Below are 24771 nucleotides of genomic sequence, written 5' to 3'. Positions count from 1 at the left end.
TAATCCAAACAATTCTGTTAAGGGTACGTGAAATTCAACTTTCAATTTTGGAATGGTTTCCATCGCAATTATATTGAAGGATCTAAAAATCAAAAAGCTGCGAAGAAGTAGAAAATAATCTTCTGTAAGCCAAGCTTGGAATTAAACCAATTACTTATGGCAGGAGAGTTTTAAAGAAATTAGGCTAAAATGATTCCAATGAAGAAGAGAGTAATTATGCCTATGAAACTTTCTCTAATTGGAGGCAATCGATGATATAAAGAGCTTCACTAATTAAACAGAAAATTACATGCTAAATTTTTGTTCAACACTCACAGTTAACCAGGAAAAACAAAGAAGAAAAAAAAAAAATCCCCAACTCTTACTCGAAAACGGAAAAAACCCAACTGAAATTCTCGAGTTTTAAGCCTATCGAGCAAGTACTCCAAAAACAGAACAGAACAGAAATGATTACTTGGGACCCCAACAGATTAAGTTCATGAGAGTCTCAGCCTTCTCTTGTTCTCTTCTCTTTTTCATCTCTTCGCTGCTTTTCTTCATCACTTGTTGGTTCAACCCTGCAGAAAAACGCCTAATTTGGTTGGATTTCTCAGATGACGCGGTTAGATTGTTCTTCTGCATTGCTTTGAAGGCTGATTCGAATTTGCAAACCCTCAAATTGCCACTCATCTTTGTCTCTTCAGCTTTTGCTTTTGTTGATGATCGAAGATTTCTTTTGGGTAAGGAGATTAGAGTGAAGAAGTACGCCTGACAGATGTTCGAAGAAAAGAAATCACAATGAAATGCAGTTCTCTGAGTTTGTCTTGTGACAAGTTTGATTGTCACCCAGGCCTTAAATAGGAGTGATTTTAGAGAATTCGAAGAGGAAGCTTCTTGATTCTCTATTAATCGTTCCTGCCCAGAAGAAATAAAATCAAGGAGCTTTGCCTCTGGTTTTCTCTACTTAGTTTATTAATTTAATGTTTTTTGTGCAATGTACCTCTGAACCTCATATATTTACGTCGTGGGCTCCATTTCTTTTGGAGTTTGGAGTTTGGGGTTTGGAGTTTGTTTCTCAAACATGGTTTACCGATTTTGACCCTGTGCCCGAAACCAGTGGACAAAACCGCCCACGGTTTCTTATCTTCACCATCTCTTCTTTTATCCTATTTAAGACCTTCTGAACTCTCAATTGTGAACATCTTGTTCTCAGGTTCAAAGTTACTCTGTACTTGTTATTTTAGCAGAAAATTTCATTTCAGAAGGTTCAAAGAGGAGAAGAAATAGTTAATTAGCAAAGATTACAAAATGAGTTCAACGAGCAGGGCTTGGATTGTGGCTGCAAGCGTTGGGGCTGTCGAAGCACTAAAGGATCAAGGAGGTTTCTGTAGATGGAATTATGCCATTAGGGCTCTCCACCAACACGCCAAGAACAATCTCGGATCACTTTCTCAAGCCAACAGACTTCCCTCTTCCTCTTCTTCCATGGCAATGGCTAAGAAGTTGGTTTTGAGTGATGAAAAGATGAAACAATCGGAGGAATCTCTCAGAAAAGTCATGTATTTGAGTTGTTGGGGTCCCAATTGAGCTCCAGAATCTTTCTTTTCCAGAGCTGTAACCCTCCAATTTCAGCAATTCTGTAAATACTAATTTTCGAGACTCTCAAGGAACAAAACAAACATTGTTTCACTTTCACATATCATTTCCTTGTCATTTTTTTTTACCCTTAGCTATTCCATTTATGCTCTGATGTTCGATCACTTGTTGATTTGAGATCCAGATCAACAAGACTCAATAAGTCTTTAAGACTTTAAAGTCATATAACTCCGACACCTAAAACTCTGTTTCATCAACAAATGAGATATTTTTTCTGGGAGCCAACTCGGATTCAGAGATCGTGTTTTTCAAGAATTCTAGAGTGGATAGACTTAGTAAGGAGTTTACTAAATCCCGGGGTTGGCTTACTTAGCAACTATGGACAATATATGGTTTTCAAGTTCGAATCTTCACAGGCCAGCCCAATTTTTTTTGCATAAATCAAATAGTTGCCCCCTATAAAGCTACTGCTTAAATTATTCTCTTGTTACATTATTTTCCCACTATTATAGATTGGTGTCTACTGGATTTGGCTCTTCTCGATTGAGAGAGATCTCTCAATAAGTACTGAATGAAATGAACTTCAACCATCTAAAATATTAAATATTCTAATTTATAAATTAAGATAAATTCACTAAGTATTTTAAAATTAAAATATTACATGTAATTGAATTTTATATTCTCACCTCACTCCACTTCAACCGCAATACCCCTCATTTTGTTCTTGGGGCGCACCCCCCGCCCAGTTTGGAATGAAGGATTCACGAAACCATCAACTCCTTCGAATATCGGTTCCCTTGTTGTGTTTTTTCTTAATTTTATTTCACTCTTGCCCAATTAAAACAAAATTCCCCTCCCATGATGTGGTGTCAGGTGGTTTTCTTCCCCACTTGTATCATCACCGATCGATTTATTGGTTTCTGCACCCATTACTAAAACCATCGGCAAAACTGCCCACAGATTCTATTAACGCACCCAGTTTCCTTGAACATCTTTTTCTGTTCTTCCTATTTAAAGCTTCTGTCTTAACCTCACACTACCAAGTTCTACTCAGATCGAGCATTTTTCTCTTCTATCTCTTGTTATCGTTACCAAAAACCCTTCAGTTTCTTGATTCTTGAGATCCAAAGAGAAGTAAAAACAGTAGCCAAGTAGTGAAGATGAGTTCAACGAGCAAAGCTTGGATAGTGGCTGCAAGTGTTGGGGCCGTTGAAGCATTGAAGGATCAAGGCTTCTGTAGATGGAATTACACCATCAGATCCCTCCATCATCATGCCAAGATTAATCTAGGATCTCTTTCTGAAGCCCATAGATTGCCCACTTCGTCTTCGATCTTCAATTATTGCGATGGCCAGCAATGAAAAGAGGAAGCAATCTGAAGAGTCTCTCAGAAAAGTTATGTACTTGAGCTGTTGGGGTCCCAATTAATTGACCTCCAAATAGCTGTATTCCTTCTATCTTCTTCTGTAAATATTGATTGAGATTAATAGATTGATTCTTGACGAGAAAGCAAAAATATGTTCATATCATTTGTTTCTATTCCATTTCTGCAGCTGGGTTCAATTTATTTCGGCCTCCTAATCCAAGTTTGATATTCATATTTGCAACAAATGTGAAATTAACATTTAGCAACTAGTATTCCTTAACTTGGCTTAGCTCGACTTGATACTTTCAATTCTTATCGTGGTTCTAACTAATTAATGGAGAGGCAAGGCCTTACATGGAATACTATTACATACTTCTTCTTCTTAAAAGGAATTGAGGCCAAGTGAATTGAGGCCAAGTGAATCGACAACCGTATTTGGTTGGTGGGTGTCTAAGAATGTGATAATGGTAGGACACGAGATGATCAATAGAGTTATAAATGCATACCCTAGACTTAGGAGGATATTAAAATAATAAAGCGAGAAGCATGAGGGAATGTAATTGGACCTTGAGTAATATTTTAAAGAAGATGACTATGTATTGGGTTGGGAAAGGTATGGTGGGAGACTGATAACTTAAACCTTAACCAAGGTTGATGATGTGGACTATATCCCTTTATCTATGATTTGAAAAAGATCAGAGTGACAAGACCTACCCAGAGGAGATTGGTGTCCTATCTTAATGCGTGTTTACCTAAATAGAGATTTGCAATGATTAGAGTATAAGAGCAGTACCTCATTGCATTACACATCATATCATTTCATCATGCTATTATTATTATTTTTCTCATATGCTAGAATAGTGAAAATAAATATTTGAATTACTTGTTGAGTTCTTTTGAATTCATTCATTGTAGAATTGTGTTTTTAGATTTTATTGCAAATCAAGATGTTGCGACGATACAAGATTAAGAAATGTCGTCGGCCGTTGTGTACAACATACTGTATTACGAAGATGGCGACATAAACAGTGACATGTGTGCATGTCACGACTATGCTTGTCGAGATTAGTCCAACATTAAAAAGACTGAGATTACATGTGAAACTGAGACATTTGAGATTCATTTTTATCACTTTGTTAAAGACACATGTTTGATGTAATCCTTTCCAATTTACTTTCCTTGAAGATTAGCATTTTTAATAGTTTTGACTTTGTTTCCATTTATTGTTTTGAAATCCTTTTAAGATCTTTTGACTACTTATGATACTTTTACTTTTAGCATTGGCCTGTTGATTTATTTATTGTTCATAATTATATTATTATGTGGAATGGTGGGTGATATGACATGAAACTGGATCTTGTGGTTATGGATCTCTTCCTCGAGTATTCGGGTGAATGGATATCGATTGGGTGACTCTGACACATTTATTCTTTCATGGTAGCCAACCACTCTCCAATTTCTAGGTTATCTAGGGCTTATCTAAAGGTTCTATGTTCACTTCTCTCAATTTGACCAGCAACATTAAAGGCAAAGGAAACCAAATCTGAAACCTAAACTAATGTTTTCACTCACATAAGGCTTCCTAATTTCTCTTCTAACCCTATCTCTAGCCAGCATGTAGTTGTGTAAGGGATCCTCTCTAGTAGCTTCTTGTTTGACTTCTAAGGGAGTACTAGAAGGCTCTAAATTAGTCTCTAAATCAATGAGATTAAGGGTATCAAGCTCAACATTAGGCTTATCCCCAGACCTAACTTAGTGAGACTACTATCAAGATCTTAGGTAATGGGTTCCCTACTTGAAGATCTAAGCTTAACAGACTCTATCTCATAAAACCTAACGTCTCCTCTAACAATCACTTTCTTATCCTCAAGACACCACAACCTATACCCTTTAACACCTAGAGGATAACATAAAAAGATACACTTTCTATTCCCTGGCTCTAATTTACCCTTACATTGGTGAACATAAACAACATACCCAAAATGTTTTAACACACCATAATTACATCAAGCTTTAGACCATCTATTTTCAGGTACTTCAATCTGAACAGAACTCGACCATTTCCATCTTCTACATTTGGTCTTGGTCGCTCTCTCACGATCATATCTAACACTTCAAAACTTCAGGAGGCCCACAACAGTCTCTCTCTTATAATCCCAGCAGTCTTTGGAGACTTCTTCATCTGCCCTCTCATTCTTGTACTATTCCTATCTCTTATATTCTAACCCACAATCAATTACCAGATTTTGTTGAGTCTTTACTCAACTTCTCATTCTTCTTCCTCCTTTTTTTTTTTTTCATCAACAATACCTAAAATCGCAAAACGTTTGCAAAAACAAAAAAAAATTGTTGTAACAAAGGATTTCATAGACCAAGACGAGAGCGCCAAAGAAGATGAAGTGGCTGATGGGTTGCCTTTGATAAGGGCAGAAAAGCGGCTTGGGTTAGGTTTAGAACAAAAACCTCATTTTGTGTATGAGAGAATTGGGCTTGTTTTGTAAATTTAATATTTTCTAAGAGCTTCTTAAGAAAAGAAAATTATTTTCTAGAAGGGTGTAACTATAATTTAGAAAACCTTTTCAACTTAAAAAATTAAGATATAAAATCTGACCTTTGAATTTTTCAAATGAAACGTGGCACTATTCCAAGGTTGTCGCGTACAAAAATCCCCAACACAAGGGGGATTTGGGATTTTTATTTGTGGCAGCTCACGCCACGTGTACGGATGCCAATCCAACAATTGTGAATAAAAACTCTAGGATTTAAGTGTAAATATAAATTTTTTTGTTTTTACAAAATCTCACCATATCTTTTAAAATTTACCAAAAAAAAGTTTTGATGTTCGCTCAAATCGATTAGGGCTTTTCGATTTCTCCCGTTTTCTTCTTCGTCTCTTCTAAGTGGGAATGATCGAACCAAGAGTCTCCCAAAATAAATCAAACGCTGAATCTAGATCTAGATCCACCATTTGCAATATCTCTTCTATATTAGTTTCTCTGAAGATTACACAAGTTTTTCAAAGGGTTTTGTGTTTGTAGTATGTACTCGTCGTCTGTTCATGAGGTCTTACAAGAAAGCAAAGTTTGTTGTTGATGCCTTCCCAGGTTTCGCTTCGAGAATCTTAAACTGACGACCTCCAAAGCTCCAACTGAAGAGACAAGCCAGGGACTGAAGCGCCAGTCTTGTTCTTCAATTTTTCCTAGGAAGTTCAATCCTAGGACTAGGAGTTATGGTTTTTCTTGTTCATCGTTGATTTCTGCGAGAACATGTTCTCGGATGATTGGAGTGAAACAGAACCACTTTCCTTTTCTTGGCTTTGGGAAAAGATTTCATCCGGCTCTGCAATTCATACCCAGAAACCTTAAACGATGGTCCAAGTACCTTGGGACCACGATCGCTGCTATTCTTGTTGGCTTTGGTTTGGCGGTTACTATTTATTTTGCAAGAAGACTGAAAGCAAGAGACATGATCAAAGCTCTTCCAAGTCCTCAACCAACTACTACAAATCATCTAGAAGGAGGTTCTTGTGGTGGATGTAGAAAGGAAGTTAAAGCAAGCAAAAAGCGAGAGAAATCGAAAATCCCTAAATCCAGTTCATCCGAGTGACTCGATTGAACATCAGACACTTATCTTTTTTAAAATTTTAAAAGATTTAGTGAGATTTTGTAATTTTTTTTTTTTATATTTACACTTGAATCCTCGTATTTTTATTTGCAACCGTTAGATTTATTTTTATACACGTGGCATGATCGCTAGCCGCTGCGGCAAATTAAAATCCAAGGATATGCCGCAAATCCAATCTGGAACTTGGGATTCGTGAAACCACCAACTCTTTAACACTACCAATACCATACCGTCTCCGGTTTTCTCTGTCAGTTTGTTAATTTTAATACTCGGAAATGTATTTCAAGTCTCAACAGACATGTTGTCTGTCAATTGTCATTCGAGGTTCGCGATGTGGGGTCCACCTTTTTTATTTTGAAAACCGGATTGTCAATTTATCCCCCGTGTCCGAAACCATTGGACCAAAGCGCCCACGGTTTCTTTTCATCGTCACCGTCTCTCCCTCTCTCCTCTGTTTTCTTATCCTATTTAATGTCTCTCTACCTGCCGAATCTTCTCAACTTCACTGAATTCAGAACATCTCATTCTCAAGTTCACGGTGACACTCTACTTGTTGTTTTAGCAGATATTCTCACCCGATTTCATTTCAGAAGATTCAAAGAAGAGAAGATATAGTTAACTAGCGAAGATCCCAAAATGAGTTCCACCAGCAGGGCTTGGATCGTGGCTGCAAGCGTTGGGGCTGTCGAAGCACTCAAGGATCAAGGAGGTTTCTGTAGATGGAATTATGCCATTAGGGCTCTCCACCAACACGCCAACAACAATCTCGGATCACTTTCTCAAGTCAACAGACTTCCCTCTTCTTCCTCTTCTTCCTCTTCTTCCATGGCGATGGTTAAGAAGAAGTTGGTTTTGATCAGTGATGAAAAGATGAAGCAATCGGAGGAATCTCTCAGAAAAGTCATGTATTTGAGCTGTTGGGGTCCCAATTGAGCTCCAGAGTCTTTCTTTTCTAGAGCTGTAGCACTCCAATTTCGGCAATTCTGTAAATACTAATTTTTGAGACTCTCAATGAACAAAACAAAAATTGTTTCATATATCTATTCCATTTATGCTCTGTTCGATCTCTTGTTGATTTCAAATCTGCTGCGGATACTTATATGATGGGATAATTTCGATAAATTGGGATGAGATCCAGATCAACAGGATTCATAACTCGTTAGTCTTCAAGTTTTTCTAATCACAACCAAATGAGATGTTTCTCTAGCAGCTTATTTTTGGTACTCAGCAATTAAATGGCAAGAAAATTGTGAGATTGATTTTTTAACAATTTCTAGTTTGGAAAGGCAAATTAGTATTCGACTAAAGGTCACAAGGGAGTGTACTAAACCTTAAGTGGGTTGGCTTGGTTACTAGGAATTCAGAGTTAGAATTAATTTTCTTGTACTAAGAGGTTATTGGTTGCATCACCTACATGTTTAGAAATTTTTTATACCACGAGAGGGAGTTGAATATCATCAACTGATTGAATTTTTTTTAATTTTTAAAATTCTTATAATTCCTCCACTACTCTCTCTCTCTATCTCACCCTCTACCATTAGAATACTATCTCTCTAGTCTCTAGTATTCTCTCTCATTACTTCTTTTTCTTTCGCTTGATTATGGTTTATCCATCGGGCTCTTCTCCTTGAACTAAGTCTCTTAATGTAAGTATTAGGATAAATCCAATAAGTATCTTTTGATCAACATATTATACATGATTAAATCCTGTAACTCATCAAATACTCATTAAAAGTATTCTTCAAAGAAAAACATCTACTCGCTCAGTGTTTGTTGGTCCAGGCGAAGAAAAAGAGATCTTAAAAGGAAAGTGACAGGAAATCGTATTTGAAGCAGTGACATTTTTTTAATATGGCATCTTTTGGTGTTTTTTTAAATTTTTTTTTTATCTTCAAGGGTTTAATTTATCATCTTAGTTCATTCCACTACAACCCTGCCAGGTCTCCAGAAAAAAAGAGTATTTTTTTGTTTTCCTTTTCCAACTAGAAAACCTAGTAGTCTGCTTCTAGTCTGCACAAAGGATTACGAAACCACCAACTCCTTTGAATATTAATACCACGACGTTAGGTTTTGTGATTTATTCATTGATATATTTTGATTCCCCCACTTTGACGCATATGTCGATTAAAAAGTGTTCTTCTCCCATGGTGTCACCGAAACCATCAGCAGAACTGCCCACGGATTCTAATCACACGTACAGAGAGTTTCCTTGAGCATCTCTTTTTGCTCTTCCTATTTAAAGCTTCTGTGTCTACCCCACGCTACCAAGTGCTACTCAGAGCATTTTTTTTTTCTCACAGATTTGCAATCCTTCAATCTCTTGTTGTTATCTTTACCAAAAAAAAACCCTCAGTTTTCTTCATTCTTCAGATACAAAGAGAAGCAGAAACAGTAATCAAGTTGCGAAGATGAGTTCAACGAGCAAAGCCAAGAATAGTTTAGGATCTCTTTCTCAACCCCACAGATTACCCTCTTCGTCTTCTTCAATTAATGCGATGGCCAAGAAAGTGGTTCATCCCAGCAATGAAAAGAGGAAGCAATCTGAAGAGTCTCTCAGAAAAGTTATGTACTTGAGCTGTTGGGGACCCAATTGACCTCCAAATTATCTCTCTTTTCTATGACTGTATTTCTGTTATTTGGTCCAGTATTCTGTAAATACTGATTGAGAGAACTTGCACAAACTAATTTAAAGGATAAACCTTTTGTTTCATTTGTTCTTTCCAAAGGCATTAATTAGTGCTGTGCTTCAGTACATTTTGGTCCAAACATTCTTCCTAGTTTCTGAAATATTTGCCTTCTTAGATTTCATAGAGAGACATTAGAGATGGTCAATCGGGTCTGATGATTCTTCTCAGATATTCTTTTAAATTCAAGAAAACGCGTTTGCTTCATCGAAATCTCAATACTTTTTGTGTAAGACGGTCGACATTGAACTCTCTGTTGATGAAGCAATCACTGAATGAAGCTTAAATTGATGTTTTGCAGATGGTGAAGATGGAAAGAGTGGTTGGGGTTGAAATAAGGAAGGAAAAAAAAAAAGGAAATTAATTACAGTTTAGCATCATCCTGAACAAAATCAGAAAGAGCTAACGGAAGAACATCTATAGCTAGATGAATTTTTTGGGAGGTTTTGGGAGGTATTAAGGAAACCTACCAGGAAGTCCGCATAAACGTTAATCTCCCGAACATGATGAACAAAATTACTTATAAAAAAACCACCCCTTAGCTCCCTAATCTCCATGATCAAATCAACAACCCTCCAAGATGTAGAAAAATGTCCTTGAATAGATTGTATGGCCACCATGGAATCGGATCGAATTTCTATCATCGTCATACCCATTTCACAAGCAGTCTCCATGCCACGTTTGATCGCATATAATTCCAACCGAGTAATGTTTTTCTCATTACTACCACCTGCCAAAGCAAAAATTACATTACCATGACGGTTTCGGGCAATAGCTCCATACCCACCAATGTTTTCTCGACTAAAACCATCACAAATTATAGCCACCAAATTACCTTCTGGCTTGGGCCATCTATGACAAATTGCATTTGGAAGTTGAAAAATCACCCAATGTGCCATCGAGCAAAAAAATTCCTATCTTTTTATGTGTCAGTAAGTTTGAGTGGAAGGTGTGCGAATCCCAAGCGGGTATCTTTATTAAGTTTGAGTGGAGGGTGTGCAAACCTACCAAGTGTTCTTAACTCTTTCACGTATTGTACGTTTTTTTTTTTCTCTTAACTTTTTCAACCATACTTATCTATAACAAAAATGTTTAAAAAAAAAAAGCATACAAAAAGAGTGGTCGAGATTTCAACCTCGACCACTGTTGTTCCAAAATCTAATTATGGGCTATCTGGTTCGTTGCTAGACCAAGCATGGTTCCTGAGAAACAAAGAACGTGAGTGTGGGCCGCCTCTCAGGACGAGAAGCCACCTCCAATGATTAAATCAGAATCTAGAAAACACAAATCCTCGTAGGAAGAGTAAATGCTTCAAGAAGATGAAGAAGAAATGTCCTCTTGAGTAGTTGCAGGAGAGTAAATGTGAGAATTCTTGTTCATGGACTTAGCCTAATCTATGTAGAGTATTGGCTTATATGTCAAGTTCATACCTCTAAGGTGGTAAGAATGCATCATAGCTCTCAAATCTTTTAGTTTCAGATGAAGGGTTGTGATGACTCATGGTTACTTGATCACTAAGTTAAGGACCCAATCTTCCTGAAGAAGCTTCAAGACAGCTGTACCTTATCCCCACTGGATCTGATGGTTAGACTCACGTTGATGTATGTTGGGAAATGTCATGTCAGTATTGCCACATTAGCCTCCATTAATTTTGATGATAACAAACACAAATTACTAATTTTTACATTAAGTTATGATTGTCCAGCTCATTATTAAAACAAGTGAACAGAATTTGACTCATTGGATCAAACTCACCGGATGCTCAAGCCCAAGTCAAGATCAAGTAATATAGAAAAGGAATCAAGGTCAAGCTAAACATCAAAATCAAAGCATATGAATATGCAAAGATCAAATCAAGTTCAAGACTTAGAAAAATTCGAGACTTAAGACAGATACACATGCACTCATATGTAATTGCATTAGATCATATGCATATCATGTCACTAGACTGACCTAGGAAATATTAGGAGGGTGTATGAGGCTTAGAGTTGGCTAGAAACACAAAAAACCCAATCAAGTCCCTACCCAAACATGTTGGTACACTGTATGCTCCGTCTGGTCCTGACTTAGCCCAACAACTATTTTTTTAATGGCTAAAATTGAGAACGGCTATATTTTTAATGGCTAAAATTTGAGATGGACGTCTATTGTGAAATTTTATATCCGTGGGAGATCGAGTCAAACAATTGAATGACATCTTTATAAACCCAACCACCCCTATTTGAGAGTACATACATTGCCTATTGAGCATTTACTATCTCACAACTCTCAAAACTCTCAAATTGGTGAACAAACATTGATCACTTGTCTTCCAACCTCACTCAACTTTGAAGGACATTCCAAAGTTGTCAAACAAGCTCATTGGAGTAAAATTTAAAGTGATTGAAGGCCATTGAGACTTCATTAGTGGTGCATCTCTTCCATTGAACAATCATATCATTACATCACACTCATTCAAGGGGTAAAGTGTCACACCTCTTGTTAGGTAATATCTTTCAATTATTCAAATTATATTGATTATTAAATTCTAGTCTAGATTAGTTAGAATTGGTAGATGGTACTCTTGCCCTACTTAGAACAAAGATTGTAAAGAGTGTTATTCCCCTACTTAGAACAACGATTATAAAGGGTGCTCTTGCCCTATTAAACATAGATTGTAAAGGGTTTGATATATACCCATTGTATTGAAATAGAATCACTGGTGGAATACTTTCTTGAGGCCAAGAGAGGAGTAGATGTAGACTTGCAAAGTCGAACCACTATAAAATACTTGTCTTGTGGATTGATTGTAATACTTAATTATCATTGAAATCTACAATTTACTTTGAATTTGCAATTAAACCGAAAAATTAGCCAAGTCCATTAGTTGCAACTTATTCACCCCCTTCTAAGTTACCTTAACAATGTGAATGTAACAACCCCTTACTTTAGCAGACAAAACGTAAGAGAGCAATACTCGAGGAAGTCCCAAGCAAATGAGAAGCTTCCTCGCAAGCATTGAGCATTTAACGAATCTCAGTGCATTTAATGCTGAATTTAATGCATTGATCGACGTATTGATAAAGGTACATCAGATCCCCTTACATTGTTACTTTTTCCAAGATATAGCTTTTCGGGCACTAAACAAGGGTTGTCCGGCAAGTCCAATATTTCAGTGGACAGTTACCATGAAGTGTTCTTCTTAGCAAGTATTCTACCAAGAAGTGCCCTGCTGAGAAGTATCTGATGAACCCTGCAAACTGGGTTTGAGCCAAACGAATTGGCCTGAGTGGCTCACTCAGGTCCAAGGGGTTAAGCCATAATGTCTATAACAACCACTTTTTTTTTTTTTTTTTGTAGAATTGCATTCATAAAAAGCTACCAAGAGAAACAACATTGTGGTAAGAAATCCACCAGCTAGGGAGAGAAACGGGCCAAACAGTCAAACTCAACACTGACCGGACCCTTCTAGCCAAGGTGTCTGCCAAAGCATTAGACACTCTTGAAATAAAAAAGAAAATTATATACATTAATATCTTGACATAGACTTAAAATATCTTCTAAAATAAGACAAATATCCCAGTCTTAGACCAAATTGATGCCATTTAAAAAGCGGATAATCGGTTGATTAACATAACATATCTAAATGCATCTATATGCACTTTGAATTGCATCCTAAAAAGCATCACGAAGGCACAAAATTTCACCCATTAAAGAAGACGAATTTTTTTTGGATCCGAAACAATATGCATCAGACTTCCATTTGAAAAAAGAAAAGCATAACCAATCCCATTTTTCTCTTTAGATGTTGTAAAACTAATATCACATAATACTGTAAATATAGATCGGCAAGACCAAAAAAAGGAAGACACCTGATTTATATTTTTTTTGGGGCCCGAAACCGAAAGGGCCTTCCAGGCTAGGAAATCTGCTATAACATTGCCATTATAAGTGTTACTTAGTGGACACATTAATGAATGCCATTGAAGTGTCTCACTTTTTAAATTCTTCAGTTGAAGATTACTTAAATAACCCTTATGAAAATAAAAAAATATCAAAATAAATAAGAAAAAAAAAATTGTTTGAGAGGTAAGTCACGAAGAATGATTGAAGGATGGATGAAATCTTTTCGTTTCATTATATTATAATAATATGATAATCTTTATAATTATATTTTCAGCTATTCTTATGCAATTCAAGCTATATGTTTTTACCCAAAAAATTATACTGCGTGATTGGTGTATACAATTCTTTCATTTTTTTTGGGTAAGAGATAAATATAATTATATTCTCCCTCATCTCTTTTTTTTCTATTTTTTTGGATTGAAAAATCTGATATTCAGTTCAGATGTTATTATCATCTTTCATCGTTTCATCCATTTGTGTGGTCTTGACCCTATGTCCATGATTTTCCGTTTAACTTGAATTATCGATTTTACCCTTGCATCTGTTACACGGCCTATACTTCAGTCTATTTACTGCTCTAAGCCTGAATGGGCTATCCGAATTACAAAACCATTGACAAAATTTTCTCTTAAATTTTCAAGGTGAAGGAGTAGCACTGAAAATTCTCCAATAAAATATACATGTTTAGGCACAAGATGAATTTATAATAAGGAAAAGTAAATTCAATGAATCTGATTATGTATCTATAAGCTAACAGATAAAAAAAGAAAAGAAGAAAAATTTTAATTTAATCTCCCATAATCTGGATTATGTGGGTTTTAGAAAATAATAAATGTAAAGCATTTCCAACATTTCATGGGAAGACAGAACACTTACAGGCTACAGCACCAAGTTTTGTGAAGTAATCCCACCCAATTCCGAAACCATTGGGCGAAACCGCCCATGGGTTCTTAATTTCTTATCATCACAATTTCTTCTTCCATCCTATTTAAGATCCCTCACCACCTTATCTTATCTTCACGAGCAGCAAGCAATTCAGAATTCACACTCCATCCATCTAGTTCTTGCTATCTTTAACCTACCCAACTCGATTTCAAGAGATTTAAGAACACAAAAATGAGTTCAACAAGCAGGGCTTGGATCGTGGCTGCAAGTGTCGGGGCTGTCGAAGCACTCAAGGATCAAGGCTTCTGTAGATGGAATCATACCATTAGATCCCTACATCAACACGCCAAGAACAATTTTGGATCTCTTTCTCAGGCCCACCACAGACTTCCCTCTTCTTCATCAATGGCGATGGCTAACAAGGTGTTTTCAAGCGATAATAAGAGGAAGCAATCTGAGGAATCTCTCAGAAAAGTTATGTATTTGAGCTGTTGGGGTCCCAATTGATCTGGGGTCCAAATTGAATCTCTCTTTTCTTGACCTGTATTCACTAATACTTCGCTCATTCTGTAAATACTGATTGAGAGAAAGAGTAAAAAAACCATCTTACTTCACTCATATCGTCTTCAAATTTTGTTCAATTTCTTCGCGCTGGATTTCTGGGTTTTTTCCAACGCACATCATGGATCGTGATATCTAAGTAGCAAAAATGAGGTCAACCCTAAGCCAGTTAGACGAAGAAATTAGAGAGAAACTAGGGTTAGGCAGCCATGGCTTTCTCCAAGCCCCTGAAATTTCTTCTTCACCGTGCAGTTCCCACAATAAACAGCGAATTTATTTTGAATTAATGCTCATTTCTGTTGAAGATATACTGATTAGAACAAAACATGGTCTCAGAAACTAGATTGGAAATCGAACTCTTATTTCAATTAATGCAGTTCCAACTACCTATTTTCAAATGGCTAATTTGGGCTCCCTTCCAAAACCAGTGGCGATTCAGTGCACACCGATTGTAAGATAATTGAAAACCAGCGGTTTGAAGATAACGATAGCGGATTTCTGCAAAATCGTCTTTATCTTTTGCTTTAAAGGGTCTTCCATGAAGATTCGGCTCTGGAGCAAAATCCATTGTTTCTGCTTCTTTTCATTTATTATGCATTGTTTTCTTTTGGGTCGTTATCAATTCAAGCTTTCAAGGTGCGAAGTCTCGACGAGATATCGTTTTCGCTGATTCGGAACCAGTTAATCCGCCAAAATCTCTCCGAAATTGCGCCTATACGCTACATAATAATGTGTAAAAACAAAATGTCAAAATCACTTTTTCACTCCTTAGAGATGTGGCTACAAAAGCAACTCTCAAGTCTCAAGTGTCAACTCAATTCTTTAACTTCAACCGTAAAATAAATTCAATTTTTACCTTAGTGGAAGACAGCTACCCTGACGAGATGAGCTCATCTCTTCACACACAGACAGTCAGGCATCATTTTCTTCTTTGGCAGGTAGTCAAGCATCATCTTTCTTCTTCGTTAGTTATTTACTTCTTTTAAGCCCTTCATCAAAGCAAAGATTTTGCCCATGATAGAAGGATTTTGACCATGAAGCTCAACATAAAGATGATTTATTTGGTTGATCGAACCAAAGTGGCAAAGAAAAACATATAACACGAACGTAGTGGTGGCAGTCAATCTGTCTCCGGCAACATTTTGCAGGTTTGGTGCCGATTTTCTCCTATTTTTTTGTAGATTCGACATCTTTCCGGCGATATTTAGCAATTTTTCGACGATATTATTTAATTTAATTTTTCGGTGCATCTTTTGGTTGGCCACTCACCAAATTGAGTGAAATTCGCGAATTTTTCCGAAATGAAGTTTCATGATTATTATTAATCAGAATCTATTGTTGTTAGGGGTGCAAGTTTGGCCCAGACAGCCTTGAACCACCCTAAACCGACCTTGAGCCCAAGCTCAAGATTTTGGTCCTGAGGGCGGCGGGTTAGGACCAAAATATTCTAGCCCTGACTAGGGAAAAGGGCGGGCATATGATTAGTCTTTGGCCCATTGGGCTTGTGATTACTCTTTGGCTCATCGGGCCTGTCCAGACTTGTCCCTGATTTTTTGCCCTAACCCTAGCCAAATTTTGACCCTGATTTTGGCTCTAATTTTGTCATTGATGCTTAATCTCAATGAATTAGGCACATAGACAATGATAGGGTCAATTAAGGCCAATGCCAAGTATATGGTCAATTAAGGCCAATTCCAAGTATCGGGCTAATCAGGGCTAGGGCTAGGGCCAAAGAAAGGGCTAATTAGGGCTAGATACATGGCCAATTAGGGCTAGGGACAAGGTCAGGGCTAGGGACAAATAGGGCCAATAAGGGCTAGGGACATATAGGGTCAATAAGGGCCAACGTCAAGGCCAATCAGGGCTAAGGCCAAGGCTAGAGATAGAGCCAATCAGAGCTAAGGACAGGGCCAATTATGGCTAGGAACATGGCCAATCAGGACTAGGGACAGGGCCAATCAGGGCAGGAATGCGCTTGGCTTTGCCTTGTAGGGCTTAGGGTCATAGACAATACTTTTTTGCCCTGAATTAGAGTTAGGGCGAGAATGAGCTTAGAATAGAATATATAAGGCTGAACTTAAGATTGCAAAAGCCCGTCACAGACTCATAGCCTAGCCCTATTACAGCCCTAATTGTTGTATACACTTTGGCATCGTTGTTTGTTGTGGGGTGGGGAAAAAAAGGGTGGAAAAGAGTTTGAAAAGATAATTTTTTTCATGAAATTCTAAAAGTGTGATTTGTTTCACTCATAGGATGGAAAAGTTAGCAAACAAACTTCCTTAAATTAAGAAAATTTATTTTGTAAGGTGGCACACTAACTTTCTTACCCCATGCATTTTCAAAATTCTATAAAATAGATATTATTTTGTAAAAAGAGTAAAAAATAATAAAGTGAGACCCACAATGAGTACTTTTCTACAAAATTCTTTCATTTTCTTATTCTTCACCTCATTACATATAGTGCTCACAATTTTTTTTTTCTCACCTCTTTTTCCCACTCCCCCTTTGCAAACAAACACAGGCAAAAGCAGAGCCTATGTCATCATTTCTCTATAAGTCTGTATTTTACTTCTTGTACGAAGAGATGCTTCTATCTCCTCGTTTTGAAAAAGAGAGCAATAAACATATGGATGATGGAAGTGTTCGTGCAGGCACTTGAATGGAGAGTTGTTTCCATAAAATTTGACAATGGTTCTATAATTTTCCTTCAAGCATGGCCAAAGGATTTCATTTTTAGAGTAAGTGAGAAAATCAGTCAATAGTTAAGAACATTTTATCTTGAATTGACAAAGATAATTATTTCTGGACATTGATGGCACCATATGCTCCCTCAACACAATTAAGGGGATAGTCTTTCTCCTTGGACCAACCATCAGGTTTCAAACTACCTACCAGTTCTCTCATGGTGACTTTCTTAGTATCTACAACTTCGCTAAGTACGGAGAGTGAAATCTAGATCTTATACAATGAGGTTTCTTTGGAACAAACGCTTTTATATATAGGGAATGTGAATATTTCTCATACTATGAGATCTTTTCGAGACTGGCACTGTTATATATAGAGGATGGAAATATTTTCATGCTATAAGATTTGATTTTTATCAACTAAACCAATCCTAAGGGTTTTAAAAAAAAAACATATTTGCAACAAATGCGGAATGTCATTAGAGAACTAATTAACAAATAGTTAATAAATTACATTATTATGAATAATTTGGTAATTCTATTTGAAAACCACCTATTGAGGTGGTTTCCACATAATCACAATTTTACACTAGAATGTAGAACCATCCGATTCTATGATTAACATGGATTCCGAACTTTTTCTTTTCTTTCTTTTTTTTTAATTTTTTGGAATCATGATTCCTTGGGAGCCGATTCTAAGAAACTACAGAACCAAACGCTACCTTAACAATTCTAGTGAGGAAAGGCTAATTAGGAGTTTGCTAAATGGCTGATAGGGATTGTACTAATGAGTTTATTAAACCTAAGGGGTTGGATTGGTTAATAAAAATCAACATCTCATAGTTTTGAGGTTAAGAGGTTGAATTTCTTTATAGTCACGGATTATCTCTTTTGGTATGGAGTCAATTTATGCACATCACGACTACATTTGAAAAGATAGTTTTTATATATAATTTTATTATAACACCGGAAGAGTTGAATACATGATCTTTTCACTAAGAATTGTTGATTATTACTAACTGAGTAATCCTTTGATAGTTAGAATCCCTACAATCTCTTCACTATTCTCTGTCACTCTCTACTACTAAAATACTATCTCTCTAGTATTTTCTCTCCTTAGTTTTTTTTTTTTTTCCTAACTTATTATTGATTATCCATCTTTTTATTTGACTCTTCTCCTTGAATAAATTTCTTAATTAATTGTCAATACGTATAAGATTCAACTACCTAAGATATAGGGTGAATCCAATGAGTATCTTTAGGTCATAATATCATACATGATTAAATTCTATAACTCATCTAATACTCATTGAAAGCGTCTTCTGAAGAAAAAGTTACACACCCCATCTTCTTCTCTTTTTCAATTACTTTTTTTTAAGGAAATTCTTTTCCAATTTCACCTGGTGGTTTTTCTTTTTTGAAATGGTCATATTTTGGGGTTTTCCTTGTGCACAAGGCAGCGCAGCTAACGGCCTAGATTAACTGCTTGGTCTGTTTAATTAACACACTTTCAAATTATTAAAATTGTTCAAATTTAATGGATTCCCATTGTTCAAATTTAATTTAGTTTAAACAGTGCACTGTACCTAGCTGTACGTTAATTCCGCTGCTAGCTCCTAAGCAAAATCCCACATTTTGAGTTATTATTTTTATTTAAAATATTTATAATAGAAGCAACTGGTTTTATCTTCACAAGGTTCAATTTATGTTCTTAATTCATTCCACTTCAGCGTTGCTTCTCCGGTTTTTGTTTTCAACCTGGGAACAGAAAACCCGCCGCAAGGCTGGAAACCTGGAACGAAAAAATTCACGAAACCACTAACTCCTTGGAATAATACCACATTAGGTTTTTGTAATTAATTTATTGAATTTAGATTCGCCCACTTGACCCACATTGTCAATTTCAATTAAAAAGCATTTCCCTACCCCAAAAGAAAAGATGTGGTGTCACGTCGATGGTTTTTTTTCAGTCCACTTGGATTACTGATTTTGTCCTTTATTTGCTTTGCTGCATTCATCACCAAAACCATCGGCAAATGCCCACGGATTCAAATTCACACACCCAGTTTCCTTGAACATCTTTTTCTGTTCTTCCTATTTAATTAAAGCTTCTGTCTCAACCTCACACTACCAAGTGCTACTCAGAGCATTTTTCTCACTCATAGATTTGCAATCCTTCAATCTCTTGTTGTTGCCTTCAACAAAAAAACCCTCAGTTTTCTTATCGATTCTGGAGATACAAAGAGAAGCAGAAACAGTAATCAAGTTGGGAAGATGAGTTCAACGAGCAAAGCTTGGATAGTGGCTGCGAGTGTTGGGGCTGTTGAAGCGTTGAAGGATCAAGGGTTCTGTAGATGGAATTACACCATCAGATCCCTCCATCACCATGCCAAGAATAATTTAGGATCTCTTTCTCAAGCCCATAGATTGCCCACTTCGTCTTCTTCAATTAATGCCATGGCCAGGAAAGTAGTTCATCCCAGCAATGAAAAGAGGAAGCAATCTGAAGAGTCTCTCAGAAAAGTTATGTACTTGAGCTGTTGGGGACCCAATTGACCTCCAAACAATCTCTCTTTTCTATGACTGTATTTTTGTTATTTGGTCCGGTATTCTGTAAATACTGATTGATTGAGAGAACTTACACAAACTAATTTAAAGGATAAACCTTTTGTTTCATTTGTTCTTTTCAAACGCATTAATTAATTCTGTGATTTAGCACATTTTGGTCCAAATGTTCTTCCTAGTTTCTGAAATATTTGCCTTCTTAGATTTCATACAGAGACATTAGAGATTGGTCAATCAGGGTCTGATGATTCTTCTCAATATGCTTTTCTTTTCAATTCAGGAGAATGCGTCTTGTTTCATTGAATGTGCAGCAGCACTGTGCTGCCTACTTGATCGAAGTCTCAAAAAATTTTTTGTTTTGTACAACTTGGTTTTATCTTTTTGTGAAAGACGATCGACATTCAAATCTCGGTTGATGAAGCATCCACCGAATGAAGCCTAATTTGATGTTTTGCCCTGTATTATAGGCCCATGATAACGAAGAATAGAGCTTCGGTGTTTTACCAACAGAGGTTGGTTTAAGTGGTAAGCAACTTGGTCCGCTTAAGCAAGGTTCCGATACGGGAACCTTGTAGATGCAAAAAATCCACGTTGGGAGACTCACCCATCACAGCCAGGTGTGCAACTCGGGTCGAACATCGGATTAGTCAGGACAAAGCCTTGGAACCGGAGTTGGCAACCAAAAAAAAAAAAAAGAGCCTCAGTACTGCTCTGAGCTGTTTAGGGTGAAGATGGAACGAGTGGTTGAGGTCAAAATCTCAACCACTCGTTTTATATGATTTTTTTTCCTAACTTTTTCAATCATACTTATTGTACGCAAAAGAAAATTAAACAAATATGGTCCATATTTTGACTTCTACCACTAATATTAAAGTTGGACATGATAAAACATAGAACAAGAGGGGTTTTGCTAATTTGCTTACACCTGTAAACTGATCGGAATCAGTTCGTATCCAAATCCAAATTCAATTAGCAAAACTGCCACATTTAAAGAATGCATCTGAATTCGAATCCGAAACTTTATTGAATATCTAATAATAATCCGATCCAATAAATTATCCAATTATTCATTGGTAGTTGTCAAAATTTTCATTTTCTATTTTTAATTTCTAATTGATTATCGATTTCCAAATCTAATTATTAGTTTCTTTTTTGGAGAAGGATAATTTTCAATTTCGATTATCCGGATACAGATTACCAGTTCTGAAAATCGATTATATCATTCTTTTTTAAAGAAAAAAATGTTGAATACTTTAGTCTATGCGAATAAATTTTTATTCGGATATTATCCAAATTTGAATCTAGTTGTTGAGCGGACAAATACAGATATTCTCGGTAAAAAAAATTCCAGATACAGACAGCCTTAAACGAATAAAAATAAAAATTTCAACTATCCATTTACAGGTCTAGCTTTGCTCATCTTAATTAATTAATTTTTTATTCATTTGGTTCACTTGATGGTTGTACACATACAAGCAAGTAGCATATTTGATTCAAACCCTCCTTCCCCAGAATCGGTATTAGCGCTGCTATCCCATGACTTGGTTAGAACTTATAGCTTAAAAGTAAGTTTTATTATTTTGAGCAAATATTTACTTTCGAATTCAAAAGATAAAAGGAGAGGCTTTTCTCATCCCCACTTTATATTATCTTAAAAAATATTCGTTGGTCCAAGCAGTAAGCACCTTTGATCCACTGAAGCAAGGTTTCGGTATCAAAACATTGTGGATGCAATAAATTTATGTTGGGAGACTCATCCATCATAGCCAGTGTCTGGTCAAACACCGGATTAGTCAGGACAAAGCCTTAAAAATCAGAATTGACAAAAAAAAAAAAAAAAAAAAACTCAGTGGACACATTAATGAATGTCATTGTAGTATCACATTGTGGATGCAACAAATTTTTGCTGGGAGACTTATCCATCATAGCCAGGTGTTTGGTCGAACACCGGATTAGTCAGGACAAAGCCTTAAAAACCAAGATTGACAAACCAAAAAAAAAGAAGAACAGATACTCAGTGGACACATTAATGAATGTTATTGTAGTGTCTTACTTTTTAAATTCTTCAGTTGAAGATTACTTAAAAATCCCTTATGAAAATTGATTAAAAAAAAAAAAGAGAAAAAAAGGTTGTTTGAGAGTAAAGTCACGAAAAATGATTGAAGGATAGATGAAATATTTTCATTTCATTATATTATAATAATATAATAATCTTTACAATTATATTTTCAGTTGAAGCTATATATATATATATATATTTTTTTTTTTGTATAAAAGCTATATGTTTTCTAATGATAAAGTAGGGCGTCGTGTTTGAAAGAATAATTTATTTATTTTTCTGATAACTAAAAATTATATTGCGTGACAGCTGTATATAATTCTACTTTCAATTATTGGACATAAATTTTCCTTTTTTTTTTGCTAAGAGATAAATATGATCATCCTCTCCCTTTTTTTTTTTTTTTTTTTTTCATTTGTTGAAAATTCTGATCATATCCAGTTCACATGTTATTATCAGCTTTATCCTCTTACCTTGCATTATCGATTTTGTCCATGTTTCATTTGGTACACTGCAGTCCTTTTACTGTGGTGGGCCTGAATGGAGCCATCCGAATTCCAAAACCATTTGGAAAACTGCCCCTGATTTCTAATGACTTCACTCCTCTCGATGTGTCATATCATCACTCTCTGTCTTCTACAGAGAACACGTCCTCTTTAAGGTTTTTATCTCTCTCTTAAGGCTGCGTTTGTTTGCAAAGGTGGGGTGGGAAAAAAAAACATGTAGGTCCTACATGTAGTGGGGTGAAGGAGAAGAAAAAGAAAGGAAAGGGTTTTGTGGAAAAGTGATCAGGTGGGTCCCACTTTTTTACTTTTCCCAACTTTTTCACAAAATCCCACCAAATATGTGGGGTTTTAAAATAGCATGGGGTGGGAATGTTGAACTGCCACATCAGCAGACAAGGTTCCTTGATTCAAGGAACCTTGTCTCCCACTTTCCCACCCCAAGCAACCAAACACTCTACCATTTTAGGATTTAAAGGAAAAGTAAGAAATTTACACATTTTTCAAGAATTTTCCCACCCCACCTTTATTCCAGCAAACAAACGCAGCCTAAGTTTTCAAGCTCATAAAGGAGCACCAAAAAACTCTATAATAAAATATACATACATACACAAGAAGAATTTATTAATAAAGAAAAGTAAATTCAATGAATCAGATTTTGTATCTATAAGCTGGATTTCCCATAATCTGGATTAAGTGGGTTTTAGAAAATAATTAATGTAAAGCATTTCCCACATTTCCTGGGAACACAGAATACTTACAGCACCAAGTTTTGTAAGTAATCCCACCCAATTCCGAAACCATTGGGCAAAACCGCCCACGGTTTTTTATCATCACAAGCTCTTCTTCAACCTATTTAAGATTCCTGTCTTCTTGATTCTCTCAACTCACAATTCAGAATTCACACTTCATCTATCTGCTTCTTGCAATCTTTACACTACCCAGATAGTTCAACTCGATTCCAGCAGTTTTGGTTTTAAGAACACAAAATGAGTTCAGCGAGCAGAGCTTGGATCGTGGCTGCAAGCGTCGGGGCTGTTGAAGCATTGAAGGATCAAGGCTTCTGTAGGTGGAATCACACCATTAGATCCCTACATCAACACGCTAAGAACAATTTTGGATCTCTTTCTCAGACCCACCACAGACTTCCTTCTTCTTCTTCTTCAATGGCGATTGCTAATAAGGTGTTTTCAAGCGATGATAAGAGGAAGGAATCCGAAGAATCACTCAGAAAAGTTATGTACTTGAGCTGTTGGGGTCCCAATTGATCTGCAAAATCTCTCTTTTCTTGACCTGTATTCTCTATTACTTCGCTCATTCTGTAAATACTGATTGAGAGAACGAGTAAAAAACCATCTTACTTCACTCATATCGTCTTCAAATTTTGTTCAATTTCTTCGCGCTGGATTTCTGGTTTTTTTTCCAACGCATATCATCGATCGTGATATCTAAGTTGCAAAAATGAGGCCAACCCTAAGCCAGTTAGACGAAGAAATTAGAGAGAAACTGGGGTTAGGCAGCCATGGCTTTCTCCAAGCCCCTGAAATTTCTTCTTCGCCGATGCAGTTCTCACATTAAAAAGCGAATTTATTTTGAATTAATGCTCGTTTCTGTTGAAGGTATTACTGATTAGAACAAAACATGGTCTTAGAAACTAAATTGGAAATCCAACTCTTATTTCAGTGAATGCAGTTCCAACTACCTATTTTCAAATGGCTAATTTGATCGATTCCTTTTTCAATCATAAATTTGCGTAATTTTTTTTCATCCTGAAATCAGCCATTTCGGAATTTGGAAGGATTCTGTGGGCTTCCTTCCAAAACCATTGGCGATTCAGTATACACCACTTGTAAGTTGTAACTTGTAAGATAACTGAGAAACCAGCGGTTTGAAGACAACGATAGCGGATTGATGCAAAATCATATTTTATCTTTTGCTTTAAAGGGTCTTCCAGGAAGATTCGAGTCTGGAGCCAAATCCATCGTTTCTGGTTCGTTTCATTTATGCATTGTTTTCTTTTGGGTTGTCATCATGAAATCAGAATTCTATTGTTGTATACACTTTTGTGTAGCCTATGTCATCATTTCTCTGTGAATCTGTATTTTTCTTCTTGTATGAACAGATACTTCTATCTCCTCGTTTCGAAGAAGAGGGACAAACACATGGATGATGGAAGTTTTCATGCAGGTCAGGCACTTGGCCAAAGGATTTAATTTTTAGTGTAATTGAGAAAATCAGTCAATAGTTAGGGTATTTTATCTTGAATTGACAAAGATAATTATTTCTAGCTAGACATTGATGGCACCATATGCTCCCTCAATACACAATGAAGGGGAATTAGTCTTTCTCCTAGGATCAACTAGGAGTGTCAAATTACAGT

At 36.3% G+C, this 24771-nt stretch overlaps 6 protein-coding genes and 1 pseudogene across 6 annotated transcripts; 6 read left to right on the top strand and 1 right to left on the bottom strand.

The window, feature by feature from the left end:
* Positions 1-1193: 1193 nt before the first annotated feature.
* On the top strand, positions 1194-2017 carry LOC149004480 (uncharacterized). The gene has a single exon (XM_089169603.1). It carries the CDS (start codon positions 1288-1290, stop codon positions 1564-1566), a length of 279 nt encoding a protein of 92 aa, XP_089025729.1. The 5' UTR covers positions 1194-1287; the 3' UTR covers positions 1567-2017.
* A 418-nt stretch (positions 2018-2435) lies between these two features.
* Positions 2436-3141, top strand: LOC149004479 (uncharacterized; annotated as a pseudogene).
* Positions 3142-7080: 3939 nt separating this feature from the next.
* LOC149004478 (uncharacterized) lies at positions 7081-8033 on the top strand. Its single transcript, XM_089169504.1, has one exon. It carries the CDS (start codon positions 7202-7204, stop codon positions 7496-7498), a length of 297 nt encoding a protein of 98 aa, XP_089025630.1. The 5' UTR covers positions 7081-7201; the 3' UTR covers positions 7499-8033.
* A 1580-nt stretch (positions 8034-9613) lies between these two features.
* LOC149004477 (uncharacterized) lies at positions 9614-10148 on the bottom strand. The gene is made up of 2 exons (XM_089135666.1): positions 9720-10148; positions 9614-9631 (listed from the first exon to the last, which is right to left on the bottom strand). Exons 1-2 carry the CDS (start codon positions 10146-10148, stop codon positions 9614-9616), a joined length of 447 nt encoding a protein of 148 aa, XP_088991792.1.
* Positions 10149-13987: 3839 nt separating this feature from the next.
* On the top strand, positions 13988-14526 carry LOC149004476 (uncharacterized). Its single transcript, XM_089169308.1, has one exon. The coding sequence runs from the start codon at positions 14251-14253 to the stop codon at positions 14524-14526; it is 276 nt and encodes a 91-aa protein (XP_089025434.1). The 5' UTR covers positions 13988-14250.
* A 4796-nt stretch (positions 14527-19322) lies between these two features.
* Positions 19323-20077, top strand: LOC149004475 (uncharacterized). The gene has a single exon (XM_089169560.1). The coding sequence runs from the start codon at positions 19539-19541 to the stop codon at positions 19818-19820; it is 282 nt and encodes a 93-aa protein (XP_089025686.1). The 5' UTR covers positions 19323-19538; the 3' UTR covers positions 19821-20077.
* A 3116-nt stretch (positions 20078-23193) lies between these two features.
* Positions 23194-24190, top strand: LOC149004474 (uncharacterized). The gene has a single exon (XM_089169518.1). The coding sequence runs from the start codon at positions 23381-23383 to the stop codon at positions 23657-23659; it is 279 nt and encodes a 92-aa protein (XP_089025644.1). The 5' UTR covers positions 23194-23380; the 3' UTR covers positions 23660-24190.
* The last annotated feature ends 581 nt before the right edge of the window (positions 24191-24771 follow it).

Source organism: Hakea prostrata, chromosome 9 (genome assembly GCF_041222555.1).
Source record: "Hakea prostrata isolate BN-2017 chromosome 9, UWA_Hpros_2, whole genome shotgun sequence".
Lineage (NCBI taxonomy): Eukaryota > Viridiplantae > Streptophyta > Magnoliopsida > Proteales > Proteaceae > Hakea > Hakea prostrata.
This window is presented reverse-complemented; position numbering and strand designations above follow the sequence as displayed.

Bases quoted from the DNA above. Each gene is read 5' to 3' on its own strand.
- LOC149004480 (XM_089169603.1), top strand. From the start codon at position 1,288: ATGAGTTCAACGAGCAGGGCTTGGATTGTGGCTGCAAGCGTTGGGGCT.
- LOC149004478 (XM_089169504.1), top strand. From the start codon at position 7,202: ATGAGTTCCACCAGCAGGGCTTGGATCGTGGCTGCAAGCGTTGGGGCT.
- LOC149004477 (XM_089135666.1), bottom strand. From the start codon at position 10,148: ATGGCACATTGGGTGATTTTTCAACTTCCAAATGCAATTTGTCATAGA.
- LOC149004476 (XM_089169308.1), top strand. From the start codon at position 14,251: ATGAGTTCAACAAGCAGGGCTTGGATCGTGGCTGCAAGTGTCGGGGCT.
- LOC149004475 (XM_089169560.1), top strand. From the start codon at position 19,539: ATGAGTTCAACGAGCAAAGCTTGGATAGTGGCTGCGAGTGTTGGGGCT.
- LOC149004474 (XM_089169518.1), top strand. From the start codon at position 23,381: ATGAGTTCAGCGAGCAGAGCTTGGATCGTGGCTGCAAGCGTCGGGGCT.